General features: G+C 39.2%; 1 protein-coding gene across 3 annotated transcripts in view; it reads left to right on the top strand.

Annotated features, from left to right (window-relative positions):
• Positions 1-14,943, top strand: part of nfatc2a (nuclear factor of activated T cells 2a) — a 174,322-nt gene that overhangs the window by 60,887 nt on the left and 98,492 nt on the right. For all 3 annotated transcript variants that reach the window (XM_041204464.1, XM_041204463.1, XM_041204462.1), the window contains exon 4: positions 3,531-3,733. In XM_041204464.1, the coding sequence (XP_041060398.1) occupies positions 3,531-3,733 (203 nt within the window). The remainder of the gene's footprint in view (positions 1-3,530; positions 3,734-14,943) is intronic.

Below are 14,943 nucleotides of genomic sequence, written 5' to 3'. Positions count from 1 at the left end.
GCATGTCTAAAATCACTTGAATAGTTCCTAGGTTCTATTTTTATAATCAAACTGGTGTATGCCAACACATGGGATCAAAGTCAGCTAAAATTGGAAGTGCTGTTCTGAAATGCTCTTTGCTTTCTATATGTTTGCACAATTAATAGCACATATTGGAATCCTTGAGTGTATACTTCCCCTAATTTTCCAAACATTAACGGTGTGATGCACGCTACCAATGGGCAAGGTTTCTCACCAACAGTATGAACTTAAAAAATTATGCCCATATTTACCTTGATAATTTGATGTATAGCTGAACACTACGAAGTTGTGATTTTCATCCCAATATAGTGACAAAACTGAATGGAATATGTCAGCAAATTAAAATTTGTGTTCATTATAGAGGATACAAAAAACATTCCAGTTTTAGCTGCAAACCAGGAGGTGAACGGGAGAGAGGAACTTGGTGAAATTGAAATCAAGAGGAAAACAATACTGAGCAAATTGATGGACCTGCGGGCTGGCAAGTCTCCGGGTCCTGATGGACTCATCCTAGGGTCTTAAAAGAGGTGGCTAATGAGGTATTTGATGCGCTGGTGTTAATTTTCCAGAATTCGCTAGATTCTGGAAAGGTTCCATCAGATTGGAAAGTAGCAAATATAACCACTCTATTCAAGAAGGGAGGGAGGCAGAAAACAGGAAACAATATGCCAGTTTGCTTGATGTCTATTGTGCGGAAGTTATTAGTATCAATCATTAAGGAGGTTATAGCTGGACACTTAGAAGAGCTCAAGGAATTCGGGAAGAATCAGCATGGTTTTATGAAAGGAAAATCACGTTTAACCAATTTATTGGAGGTTTTTGAAGGAATAACATGCGCAATGGATAAATAGGAGACTGTTGCTTACATAATGATTTCCATAAGGCAATTGATAAGGTGCTACATCAAAGATTATTATGGAAATTAAAAGTGCATGGTGTATGGGGTAACATATTAGTATGGATAGAAGAGTGGCTGGCTGGCAGAAGGCAGAGAGTATACATAAATAGGTCTTTTTCAGATTGACAGGATGTGACGAGTGGAGTCCCACAGGGGTCTGTACTGGGGCCTCAACTTTTTATAATTTACATCAATGACTTAGATGAGGGGAATGAAAATATGGTAGCTAAATTTGCAGATGACACAAAGGTAGATAGAAAAGTACGTTGTGAAGAGGCCATGAGGAGGTTGCAGATAGATATAGATAGGCTGAGTGAGTGAGCAAAGATCTGGAAAATGGAGTTTAATGTTGGAAAATGTGAAGTTGTTCACTTTGTCAGGAAGAACAAAAAAGCAGAGTATTAATTAAATGGAGAGCAGCTGCACAATTCTGAGGTGCAGAGTGATCTAAGTGCTCTAGTGCATGAGTCGCAAAAGGTTTATATGCAGGTACAGCAAGTAATTAAGAAGGTTTAATGGAATACTATCCTTTATTATGAGAGGGATTGAACATAAAAGTAAAAATGTTAGCTTCAGTTATACAGGGCTTTGGTGAGACCGCACCTCGAATACTGTGTGCAGTTTTGGTCTCCTTTTTTAAGGAAGGATGTAATTGCATTGGAGGCAATTCAAAGGAGTTTTACTAGATTGATACCTGGAATGAGTGGGTTGTCTTATGAGGAAAGGTTGGACAGACTGGGCTTGTTTCCACTGGAGTTTAGAAGAGTGAGGAGTGATTTGTTGAAGTATATAAGATCCTGAATGGTCTTGACAAGGTGGACATTGAAAGGATGTTTCCTCTTGAGGGTGAGCCCAGAACCAGGAGGCAATGATTTAAAATTAGGGGTCGCCCTTTTAGGACAGAGATCAGGAGACATCTTTTCTCTGATGGTTGTGCGACTTTGGAATTCTTTGCCTCAGAAGGTGGTGGAGGCGGGGTCATTGAATATTTTTAAGGCAGAGGTAAATAGATTCCTGTCAGTCAAGGGGATCAAAGGTTATTGGTGTTAGATGGCAATGTGGAAATCGAAACAGAAGAAGATCAGCCATGATCTTATTGAATGGCAGAGCAGGCTCAAGGGGCTGAACGGTCTAATCCTGTTCCTATTTCTTATGTTCTTATGTAAACATCATTTAAAATCCCACTATAGTAGTTTGAGAATTTTAATTCAGTTTTAAAAAATAAACCTTGAAATGAAAAGTTAATATCTGTAAATGTGACCATAAAGCTGTCAGACTTTTGTATGAAGCTGACTGGTTCAGTGAAGTCCCTTGGGGAAGGATACTAGCTGTCCTTACCCAGTTTGGCCTACATGTGACCTCAGTTCCATAGCAATGTGGTTGAATCTTAACTGCTTACTGAAATGGCCAAGTAAGCCACTGCAACAACTACAATAAAAGCCAATCAGCCCCAGCAGACTCAGGGCAACTTAAGGATGGACAATAAATGCCGGCTATGACGATAGCCTGAGAATGGATTTAAAGAAAGACATAAATGGCAGATTCTGATTATATTAGATATCACATCAATAATAGCTTAAAAAGAACAGGTGAGTTGGGGAAAAGATTGATTTAATAGAATAGTTAGAGGTTGCCACAAATTGTTGTTTCAAAGAAGCCCCTATTTTGAAAGGAAATTTGATAGTAGCTTAAGGGATATGGAGTACAAGCAACAGAGTGGATTACATTTTGCGGCTCATGAGGACAAACTCATCAATACAAATGTGATGGACTGAGTGGCCTGTTTCTGTGCTATAGCATTCTATGGCATTGATAGAGGAAATGTGCAGGGAAAACTTAACTTTTGCTTCAGATTTATGCAGATGCTGTGAAGCTGAGCCTTAGATTGGTTTTGTATTTTCCTCTATGTCTTCAGGTCTGTTAAATCAAAGTTTGAAACACCAGAAATACAATCTATTCAGATTTGACCATCTGGATTGCAGCTGAACTCCTGAGTGTTCAAAGTTTGAATTTGATCCTCATGCCCTAGAGCTACCTAAATAAATTGAAACGACATATGAAAACAAATCCGGATATTTGCCCGTATTTGCTGTAACCTAAAAGGATATTGAAAGTGTTTATTTTGTTGACCGATGCCCCTCTATTTAACTGCATTCTGCCGGTGGTTGGGTGTGTCTGAAAGCAATTTCCATGTGAGACCAGTGGGCATCAGAATGCAAAATGTAGAACAACATTCAATGCCTTTAGTGTGAAGGTGACTGCAGCTTTTGAAAGTGCTGCAAGGTTTGGCAGTGACTCCATTAATAACAACATGTACTGAAGCATTTAAGGGCATTTTATTAAATACACCACATTAGTAATTTAAGGAGGCTATGACATGCAAGAACATGGTGTGCACATTCTGTTTGTGATGGTGTTTAAATAAAGACTATATAAGCTAATTGAGAAAGTCCCTGTTATTTTAAAAGTAATAACAAGCTTAGCAGTGCTTATTAAACCATGATTTAAAGCTGTTACAGCCTATCTTTACCTATATATGAAGCACCCTAAAATAATTTAATGTAAGCCTTGTCTTGAGAGCTTTCATATAAGTTGTCTTGTCTTTTGCCAGCTCCATGGCTACATGGAAAACAAGCCTTTAAGCCTGCACATATTTATTGGAACAGCAGATGAGCGGCTACTGAGACCACATGCTTTCTATCAAGTCCATCGCATCACCGGCAAGACAGTCTCAACCACCAGCTATGAAAAAATCTGTGGAAATACCAAGGTTTTAGAAATCCCGCTTCTGCCAGAGAACAACATGAAAGCAGCGTAAGAATATTATTTTATTTATATTTTATCAAGTATTTATTCATAAACAGGACTAATCTGCTACTATTATGGTGAGCACAATGCCTTTACATTTGAGATTTTGACATGAATCCAGCAGAGACTGATAAAATGAAAGCCTCTTGTTTGTTGGTTGAAAAGATCCAACATGAACCATATCTATTAGTTTCAACACAGTTTCACTTTGTACTACATTGAATGAATTTTTACACACTTTTGGGTGATTGTCTCTGTTCACTATGTTAACAAAACTATTAACTTGTTTAACCTGTTAATGACGTTTCACCAAAATGCACTAATCAATTTATTAAAAATAATGCACTTCTGTTACTGCACTGCTAACCTGAAAGAATACATTTCATGCTGATGCAGTAAGGAGATTTTTTTCTGAGATTAGGACTGAGGTGAATTGTTGTGTATAATACAGGGTCTTTACTTTTAACATGGTCCATGCTATGCTTGACCTGGGAGCACTCAATGGAGGTTTTTAGGGACTAAAAATGGGAAAATATTCCATTCCTCACTACTGATATCTCCTTCCTTATTAAGAACATGAATTCACCAAAAATATAAATTGAAAGAGAATTGTTTTGCCCAAGAACTTTTTGGATTAATATATCTAATCAAGGATATGTATTCTTCTGAACTTCAAATTATTACTTCACTGCACTTGCAACATATTTGTATGCAAATTAAAAATGAAAGAGCAGCATTAAAATTTGGTCCAATCCAAACTTTTACTGCATTTTGTTTGGATTTGTTCTCATTCTCACAAGTCGACAATGCAAGCACAGGATTTGAGAGCAATGCATCTACACACGTGATAAAAACTCAAAGAGAAATAATTAAACTAACCAGAGCCATCAGTAAATGGATAACGCATAAATTACTCAAATAGAAACCCTCAGCACAGTGGCATTATTGAGATTGGTAGATTGGAACCTTGTGACCAATTTGGGCTCCAAGATGGCTGTTTAATCTCAGAGTAAAACACGGTTTCTGACCTCCTGCCAAAATGTTAAAAGTGGAGCCAAGTTCCTCTTCCTTGCATTATTGAAGTCTTGACCCATGCGGATCTTCCACCTCTATCTCATTATGTGAGACCCTCCTTAAAGCCCTTTTTGTTTCACCAAGCGTTTGGTCACACTTCCTAGTACCTCTTTGTTCACCATTTTTTTAATGATGCCTCTGTGAAACACTTTGGGATATTTTGTCTATGTTAAAGATACTATATAAATGTAATTGTTTTTGGTTTCTCCATTCATTTTCACATTAAATAAACACTGAAGGAAAGTACTGTGGTGCTAGTTGAATTGTTATATTTCGATACATGTACAAAATAGTTTGAGTTTTGCCTTTACCATTATAGCCACTGGCACTAAATTTTATGCTCCAGAATTTAAGCACCTGTTCAAGTACTTGTCAGATGAAAAGGCCTCCAGGCCTCTGCCTGTCATTGCTAAAAGTGAACATTGTCTATTATTGCCACTATCCTAAATTGCTAGTCACAGATTAAAGTCTCGTAGAGTTGCCATCTAGGCTCCCTACTTTTCCATTCCTTTGGTTACATGTAGTACCAAGGATTAACATGTAAACACTTTCCCGCTGCTATATTTGAAATTGAATTAAAAGTTTTTAAAATATGGTAAGATAATATTAGGTGTGGCTTATAATGGGGCAACTTGCAAACTCTGAAATGTTTTCTATTGCCTCTCCTGCATGGAGTAATCCAAGTCCAAATTTAGCTTATAACAGCCAAATAGAACATTTGTTGGAAATCACTTTGAGTTACTGTTTTAATAAAATTACAGACCATATTTTTTCCACAATGAAGGTAATGCAAATTGTGAGTGTTTATCTTATGCTATGAAGCAGTAACTTGTAAACTGTCATTTCCTGCCTGCTTGCTTCCAGTTGTGGGTGCTGAACTTGGAGTAGCTTCAGCTCTTGGGTCAAAGTAGCTGCACTGAGCTGCTTTGCACAGCACAGAAGATGCTTTGTGGACTAGACTGAGGAATACTGGTACATTCTTTCCTGCAGTACTCAATTATGTCCTTTGGCAGGTCCACTCCGGAATGACTTATGGACATGTTCACAACTGGGCAGAATCGAGGGATAAAGGGTGAAAAGCTAACCAGCTTTCTTGTACTGTATGTGCCATAATTTTAGTTGATTACACGTCAGCAGTATACATTCACAAATTAGAGTTCATAAACATCAGTTCTTGCCAAATACACTTAAATTTCTTGGTTCAAGTAACTGCTGGGTTCATGTATAAAGAATGCACAGTCCCTATTGGTCAAATAGAAGCTCTGCTTCTGTAGATTTCTCAATTGTTTGGTTCAGGGGCTGTTAAGCAGAGTGATGAGTTTTTACATGTGGTAGATGTCAAGTTGACCAAGAAAAGCACTAGTCGTTTGGCAGTACAGAACTTGAGTATTGCTGAAAAAAGACGTTTTTTTGCCAAAGCTTTCATCTTACACTCATCAGGACAATTCACAAGAATATCAAATGTAAAGGGAACAACAATTTATATTGTGAGAAGAGAGTGCTAATTGGTTGTGAAGTGGACTCTGATTGAAAGCAGCGTTGCCATGGAGAATGCATCAGTTGATGGTGACTGACTGTTAACTGCCAAGCACTGTTTGAAATTTAAATCACTGTCAAGCTTCCTAGTTTAAATTTCAAACAATGCTTGGCAGTCAACTGTCAGTCACCATCAACTGGTACATTCTCCAATGCAACACCTCTACCAATCGTGCTTACTTGCAAACCAATTAACACTCTCTTCTCATACAGTGTAAATTGTTGTACCCTTTACATTTGGCATTCTTGTGCATTGTCCTGATGCGTGCAAGATGAAAAGCTTCAACAAAAATGTCTTTTCTCAGCAATACTCAAAAATACTTTATCTTTCTTGTATATAATAAGAATTTTCTGTTTTTGGATGTCTAAAGTGTGCTTTTTAATGTAAACAAACACAATATCACTTTGAACTGGAGGCAGCTGCTTTTCATGTCCTTCCCATCCAGCAACTAGACCCTGTTCCTATGACAGCATGTGGTTTACAATAGACATGCTACTGAATCTGTCACAGAACCTGACCTTGAATAACCATGTAAACTGGCCAGATCAGGCTGTATGCTATTAATGTGCTTAATGATTCAAAATTAAATTGAAACAAATTAGGGTCATATTTATGAGAAAGATATCCTTTAGCATGAGGGAAGGGAATAGTTATTTTTAGGAAATGAATTAGTGAGTTTCTTTACAATCTGATTTGCTTTCTATTCTCCCATCTGCAAATCTCTGGCTGGTAAATAGAACCTGGTTGTATTTGACACTAGTTCTGAACAAAGAATGTTTTCAATCAGGGTTACAGGCAACAGCTGGAAAAGACAATATCTCTTTTGTAGGCTTTTGGCTGTATTCTGTAACTATCAAAAATAGTCATGTTGCTCAAATTAAGGATTTAAGGATAGGCGACAGAGAATAATACTGGATTTATTTTTAGGACCGGTAGAAGCAGGTTAGAAGCAATTGCACCTGATCATTTACTAGCAGAATTGGTGAACATTTTGATTTAAGGAGCAAACTGGAATGCTTTCCAGTCACCCTTGGACAGGAAATCCTGGCTCAGAGGATTGGGTACTCGAGGTGGGGATGGTTGAACTAGCCAAGTTTACAATCTGATCCTGGATAAATACTGAGATCAGAAGCTACCAATTTCCACCATGCAGCACCACCTTTACAATGACTAGTTGTAACTCCAGTTATGATACCCAGGAAAGAGCTTTGTGCTGGTTAAAATTGGAATTTTAGATAGGGTGGCAGTATTTGCAGAGTCTACTGATTTAAATTAACTCCAGGTGAGATTATAAAGTTCCAAGAGGATTTAGGAGACCCCTCTTGACAGTTTGCAAACATGGTACTTGCAAGTGGAGTGATGTTTAATCCAAGTAGTGGGATACTGTCTTCTCTGGGTAGTTTCAAAGCACTTCTCCCCAGAGATGAACTTCAATATTATAAACACATCCTGAGGCTGATTGCCTGATTCAATCTATAGCTCGAGTTCTTATCTCTAGCTATCTAGCTGATGTGTGAAATTTCATGTTCGTACAATAAGATAAGAAATTTGATAAAGGTTTTCAATACCATATTTTCTAATAGAAAATGGAGACTGTAAACAGCTTCTATTAGTGATTCATTATGAACAATTTATTTTCATTTTCTCCCATGTCTCCTGCAAGTGCTAGCTATTGCTGTGGTTTGATTCGGCAAGCTTCAGCAGTCCTTTGGTATCAAGCCACAGCCTAGAAAGAAAAGAGGCTGATTTTAACCTATTTCAGAAGATAGGATTACATAGGATATACAGCTTAGAACAGGCCATTCGGCCTAACCAGTCCATGTCGTTGTTTCTGCTCCACTTGAGCCTCCTCCCATCTTTTCTTATTTATAGCTACCATCACAATCACCTATTCCTTTCTCCTTCACATGTTTGTTTAATTTCTTCTTAAATGCATCTATACCATTCGCTTCAGCAACTCCCTGTGGCAGCGAGTTCCCCATTCCTTCAATAATTTGGGCAAGGAAGTTTCTTCTAAAGTCCTTATTGGATTTCTTGGTGACTATCTTACATTAAAAGGTCTCTAGTTATGCTCTTCCCCACAAGAAAAAAAATTTCGCTGTATCCATTCTATCAAAACCTTTCATATTTTAAAAAATTTCAATTAATTTACCCCTCAGCGTTCCTTTCTCAAGTGAAAAGAGATCAGCCTGTCAATTCTTTCTTGATCTGTATACACATGCATTGCTAGTACCATCCTTGTAAATATGCTCTACATCCTCTCCAGTGCCTCTATATACTTTTTATAATATGGTGACCAGAATTCCAAGCAATACTCTTAACGCCCAGATATTCACTCCCAAGGCAGGCAGCATGAGTTGGGAAATTTCCTGGCTCGCTGCGCCCACCTCGGGAGAAACTCCCCCGAAATGGAGCAATCTTCATTCTGATGTTGCAGTGGTCCCAGCGCTGATCCTTAAGAAACCCATGGGATTAGATGGAATGATGGTTTAACACACCCCACGATATTATTCTCTATTGGCTTCAAATATTGCCACCCAAGTGCCAGGAAACAATTTGACTGTGCAATGGGTTGCAGGTGACCTCCAATCCCATTTGTCACAAGGTCCAAGCAGACACACATTTGTCTGATTTTCTTTCCTCTTCCCTTGCCCAAAGGTGCAGAAGCTGAGATCAACTAACTCAGCAACTCGGAATTGATCCTGCGACTTTTCTCTCTAAATTTAATGCCAGATTAGGCAGTGCTTTTAAAAACCAAATTAATTAATTATGATTCATTTTGATATCATTTTGTTTTAACAGTGTGGCTTGATGATCTCATTGAGAAAACTGGCTTAGAGGTTTTGCCGCGTGCATCGGTGTGAGGGGGCTGAATTAACATACACAGTTGTAATGGAAATCCCTGGGCTAATGACAGTATCAACTGATGTTGATTCAGTTGCATCAGACTGTTGGACTCTGAAACCCCAGTCTGTCCCCCTTGCTTGGCTCATGTAAACTCATAATTTAAACTGAAATATTTCAACTCTCTCCCCAAATAAACAGTAATATGAAAATAATAACTGCTTACAGGATGTTCATAATTTACATTAATTTTTTTTAACTGTTTGGAAGGAGCATAGAAGTGCTGATGGTGAGTCTGCCACAGAAACCTGCTGCAATAATTTTTGTTGTTAAGCTGATGAAGTTTCTGCTTTTTTAGTAGCATGTGGATTATTATAACAGAAAACCTAAATATTTAGGAAGCAAATGAGCTTTTGGCCTGAAGCCACGGTAATTGTTTGTCATATCATTAAAAATAAAATTGTCATCTTTTTGTGGAAAGCACTTTGGTATCATGAAGAATCTCCTCATTAAACAAAGGAGACCATGGCTTCACTATTTGTCATGCAGCCAGCTATTGCTGCCCACCAATGGAAATGTGAATGACAGTTGTCGGGAATTTCCTGTTTAAAATGCCTGGAGTTAATTTTCCCCCTGAATGGATATGGCAGGCACACAATAAAATTCTAGGTTGGATTACCACAACTGCTTTTTATAAAATTGGCAAATTGAAGTATCTGAATTATTTCCTCTGGTATTTGCTTTAGTTGGCTGTCAAGAGTCAAGCACTGAAAGAAAGAAAGAAAGAATGAAATAACTCATATTTCTATAGCACCTTTCACAGCTTCAAAATGCCCCAAAGCATTTTACAGCCAACAATGTACTTTTGAACTGTGGTAATATAGAGAGAGTAATGCCATGTAAATGCAAGTTCTTTCTTTTATGTGAGAGACTGAGAAGTTTAGATTGTACTGGAAAAGGTGTTTAGATTGGATTTAGTATTAATCTCAAAACATGGCCTATTATGAATAGCCAAAAGGATCGCTATCTCTTTATTTATAAAGGTGCCATGTGGCACGCTAGTGGATTTTATTTTTTAGTCTCAGCACTAATACAGGCCAACAAGTTGCAACCCAGCACCACCACAACACAGCGACGTGGCACCAAAGTAATCTGTCATATAACTCCTGCAAGCATTTTGAGCATGGCAAAGCTAGAGCTACATTGGTCAAGTGCTTAACATCTTTCACTTAGCTCTAATTACAGGGTGCCAACAATATTTTTAAATGTTATAATCATTGGTCTGATGTCAAAGCTTGTAGCAGATATTTAGAAGCACCAAGGTGGATGAAATAGGAGGTTGCTTGATATAAGTCTTGTCATATTCCAGCTTTGCCATCCTATCTGATCTGGATTTGTTGCCTGAGGTGGGATCTCTTGCTTGTGAGTTATTTCATCTATACTGCTGTCTGGGGCGGTGGGGAGTGGTGGTGGGGGTGGGGGGGGGGGGTAGGTGGAAAGATCCTAAATATCTTTCTAGGTTTTAGATTTTCCTGGTTTTGTTAAAACAGCCACTCAAAAGATATAAATTAATGAGGCCAAACCTGTTGTAAGGACAACCAGAGACAGAAAATAATTGAGGTCAATAACATCACAGATTTTTTTTTAGTATGTTACTTTTGGTTTACTTTGAATTTACTTTGAAAAAAATCGGCCTTGACAAAAGAAAGGTTTCTTTAGCAAGAAAGTTATTTTTGGCAGTGCAGAGAACCTGTCAGCAAAAGAGCAAATACTGGTGAGGTCTTCAGTATTTCTGTGTATTATGAGTAATTTTTAAGGGGTTGGATTTGAGAGTGGCATGAATAATCGCTGGTCTACACAAACTGATTTCTATTATAGCATTTAATTCATGGGTAAGGTAACAGTTGCCTTTATTCATACTATCTTGGATTGCAGTACTATAATTTATACACCCTCCTCACCTAGAGCAACAGCATCTCCTTTATTACTACCTTCACAGACATAAATGACATAATCTTGTGAAAGAGTATCTGTCACAGCAGGCAGATGTTCCCTAGTGACCAAGTTTGCATCTGTGCTGGTTACTATTATTAGGGGCATTATACATTGCACCACACCCTCCTGTCATCTCCCAGCAAACTGGCAAGCCATTGGAAAATAAAAATGAATTTGCAGATTGTTGCTTCCCAACACAGACAAAGAGTTGATGCCAGTATAGACTTTTATAAAAGTCTTCCTTCTCTGTATTGATTATTTCAGACCTCTGGAACTTCACCCAAAGGGCCTGTCTTAAAATGTGTTCCTAGATAGTGAATAGTGTTTTTCAGTCATGGATGATATCCCATTTGAGCTGAATTCTGTCTTTATCTGACATCTGAGTATGTGCTTCTGAAGGGGCCATTGGTTTGTGATCAGGAACAGGAACCCTTACCTAGCCCAGGGTGTTGAAGCTAATTGTAATAACTGTTTCCCATGTTATGATCAGCAAGTTCAGCATAGACTGTGAATCAAAGCTGGGACCTCCTGATCAGCGTGGCTCGTGCTATGTGGGTGAGGGTGTTACATTATACAGCATTGGATCATGCATATTCAGTGAGGGAGCAATTGTTTGCAGTGCACTGACTATCATAATAAATTGTGTGAAACCCCACTTCATGGTGCAAAAGCTTCAGTTGATGGGGGCACTGATTTGGACATGGCTGACGGAGGGAGGTGTCAGCCCAACGAAGGCTAATGGGGGACAGGGAGGAGGCTGGACTACAGAGGGAAGGTCAATGTTTACAGACAGTAAGTGAAGCATGATAATGGGGAAATCAAGAGTTATACAAGAAAGGTTTATGGTGACATTCTGAGAGTTGAGGGTAACAGTGGGCAGGTTAAGTATGATAGAGCGAGTGTTGAAGATGATGGATGACAGGTTGAGGGTAATGAGAACTCACTGATGGTGATGATATGAAGCTCTAGGGTGAATGACAGCTAATCAAGGGTGATGAGGAGGCGTGGGTTGAGTGCTACTGAAGGCAGGGCAAGGGTGATTGAGTGAGGGATGATGGAGGGAAGGTCAAATGTGACTGAGGGAGGGTGATGGCTTCCAGTTCCAGAGATCCAGGGGAGATGACAGTTGGAGGGGATGGGCAGGGGAGATTACAAACAGCCAGACTAATGCTACAGGATGGCTAGGAGTGGATGCTTGTCTGGGTGCCATTTAAATTTGTCAGACCTTCAACCCTGTAAAGTAATGGTGGGACCAGGGACTTCCTGCCCATCCTCTTGGGGCCCTTGCCTTTGCATATCTAATTGGCCGCGTGATTGCACATGTCCAGCTGCTCTGCTTCTAAGTGGAAGTGCAGACAGTTGCGGCATGTGAAGATGATACCACTTTACATGTGCTGTACCCCCTCCAAAATAGTGCCTGCAGTGTGTGGTCACATTTTTGGTGCTGGCTCCACTGTTGAACCATTTTAATGAGCACTTAGCAGTCACACGTGGAGCTTTCTTCGATATATGGAGATTGTGATGTCAAGCACTACATAATACTGATTTGATACCATTCAGTGCTGCTATTTTGGAGCTCCCTGCATCCGCATAAAATTCCAGCCTATGTGTTTTTGCTGGTTCACATCCTATGTTTAGAAAGGCACATTTTGAAACCTGGTTCACCTACCTGTTGCAAGAATCTTATCGGGAATACTTCATGCCTTCCCATCAATCTGCTTTTAATTTTCATGGATGAGGTTGGTTGTAAATCAGTCTGGTTTTGCTGATGGACTGTTCAGTAAAATGTGGTAGTAAAGCAGTTTGTCATGCTTGCTCTGGTTTCATAACAATATTTTTGGATGGCGAAATTTGCTTTCCTAAAGGCAGAAGAAAAAGAGTGCAAAGTATTAGGGAGCATTGGATATTATTGCTGAGCATTTGTGAAGCATGAAGAACAGAACCATCAACCTGCATGAGGATCATAAAAAGTGCTGATTTTCCACCAAAGTTAAATCAATGAAAACTAAGATTGCTGTGAAAATTGTTAGTTTGCATATTTCGGCATTTTATTTATTTGCAAACCTCTTGATATTTCAATTGAATCAATCATGCTAAGAAGTAATTTCCTTGTAATGATGAGTCAATTTATATAATGATGATCTCCTCTCATTAGACATAATTAGGTGAAATGATGCTGGAAAGTTTCTGAATGACAAGCAGCAGAGATGGGGAAATTGCTTGGGTTGATAGAGATGGAGGTATCGATATTTCCACTTTGCCAGTTAAGACTTTATTCAATAGAATGAATTAAGAGATGCTCTGTCCCATGAACATAGACCAGAACAGTTTTAGGTTTGTACTGAGTTAGCTATGAGAGTTTTAAATGTTAATTTTAAAAGACTGCTCACTTGTGGCTAATTTGAATTAAGAGCAGAACCTTTGGCTTTCTAAGTAGTTGCAAAGAATTTTGAAGGACCCTCTGAAATTGCTTGTGCCACAAGAATTCTAAATCCCAGCTCCAAATGTGGATTGCTTTCACCAAGTTCAAGTGCAGTTTTTCATTTCTCCTCATGGGGAGAAGAGAAATCTCTAGAGGGACTAAATCTCTTTGCATGAAGCAATTTTACTGCTTGAATACACTGGCCTAGTGCCATGGTGGTACGAGTGTTTAATGCTGCTACCAAACACTTAATGCCTATTAGAGATTAAGAGCAGTTGTTAACATTTTCTTCTGATTCATTTTGGATCATTTTTCCACAAAGTTTTCAACAATCTAAATATGAATCATCCAGTTTATGATGAGTCATTGAGGCTGTTTTTCGTTCTTGTGATATGGGGGTCATTATCAAGATTGACATTTATTGCCCAACCCTAGTTGGCCTACTGAGTGGCTTGATAGGCCACTTCTAAGGGTACATTTAGGCCAGACTATGTAAAGACACCACATTTCCTTCCCTAATGAACATTGGTGAACCAGTTGCATTTTTACAACACTCTAATAGCTTCATGGGACGGGAGTTAATTGGCCCAACAGGGTCTTGTCCATTGGTCAAAGAGCTGGTGGGGAACCCACATCAGTTCTGTTGGGGAGGCCTAACAGTATTAAGTGTCCTTCAATCATTTAACTGGCCACCGTTGGGCTTTCCCTGGGATTCGGGACCCCAGCTGGGGAAGTCTCACCCGCTAAGAGCTGCCACCTCCTTATTGTTGTGAGTGCCACCGAGAGTGGTGGCAGCTGTAGGCAATGCACCAGAGGCCCAGGATTGCATAGGGAATTCAGACCAACGATGAGTGAAGGCAGGATGGGGATTGCAAGAATCCGTGAGGGGGACGGAGGTTGGAGGCAAGGACAGGCGGTGGCTTTCAGCAGCCAGTTCATCCCGATGCTGAGTCCCTCTATCGGGCACAGAGTGCATGATAATGAAGGAGTTCCCTGGGAGACAGTTGACAAACCCAATGAAGATCCATGTCCTTCTTTTCAAAATTCCTTCCCAGCCATAAAAGTGGTTTTGTGGATCAGTTGTTCTTTATAGAATTTGCCTGCCTTTCATTTCCACTAGAAATAATGGAAATGAAATTCGAGCCCTTTCTATAAGTGGCGGCCAATCTGCAACACCAGTTACCCAGGCAACAAGTTGAAAATTTACCCCAAAGAAGAATAATCTGGGCCATTAGGTAGGCCACCTTGCCCTGGAGAAAAAGAGAAGATTCTGCTTTCATTTACTTGTGTTAATTGCATTTCCTGTTGAAAAAAACATAGTATGTTATTGGTACCAAAATTATG

The sequence above is a fragment of the Carcharodon carcharias genome, chromosome 14 (genome assembly GCF_017639515.1).
Source record: "Carcharodon carcharias isolate sCarCar2 chromosome 14, sCarCar2.pri, whole genome shotgun sequence".
Taxonomy (NCBI): domain Eukaryota; kingdom Metazoa; phylum Chordata; class Chondrichthyes; order Lamniformes; family Lamnidae; genus Carcharodon; species Carcharodon carcharias.
This window is presented reverse-complemented; position numbering and strand designations above follow the sequence as displayed.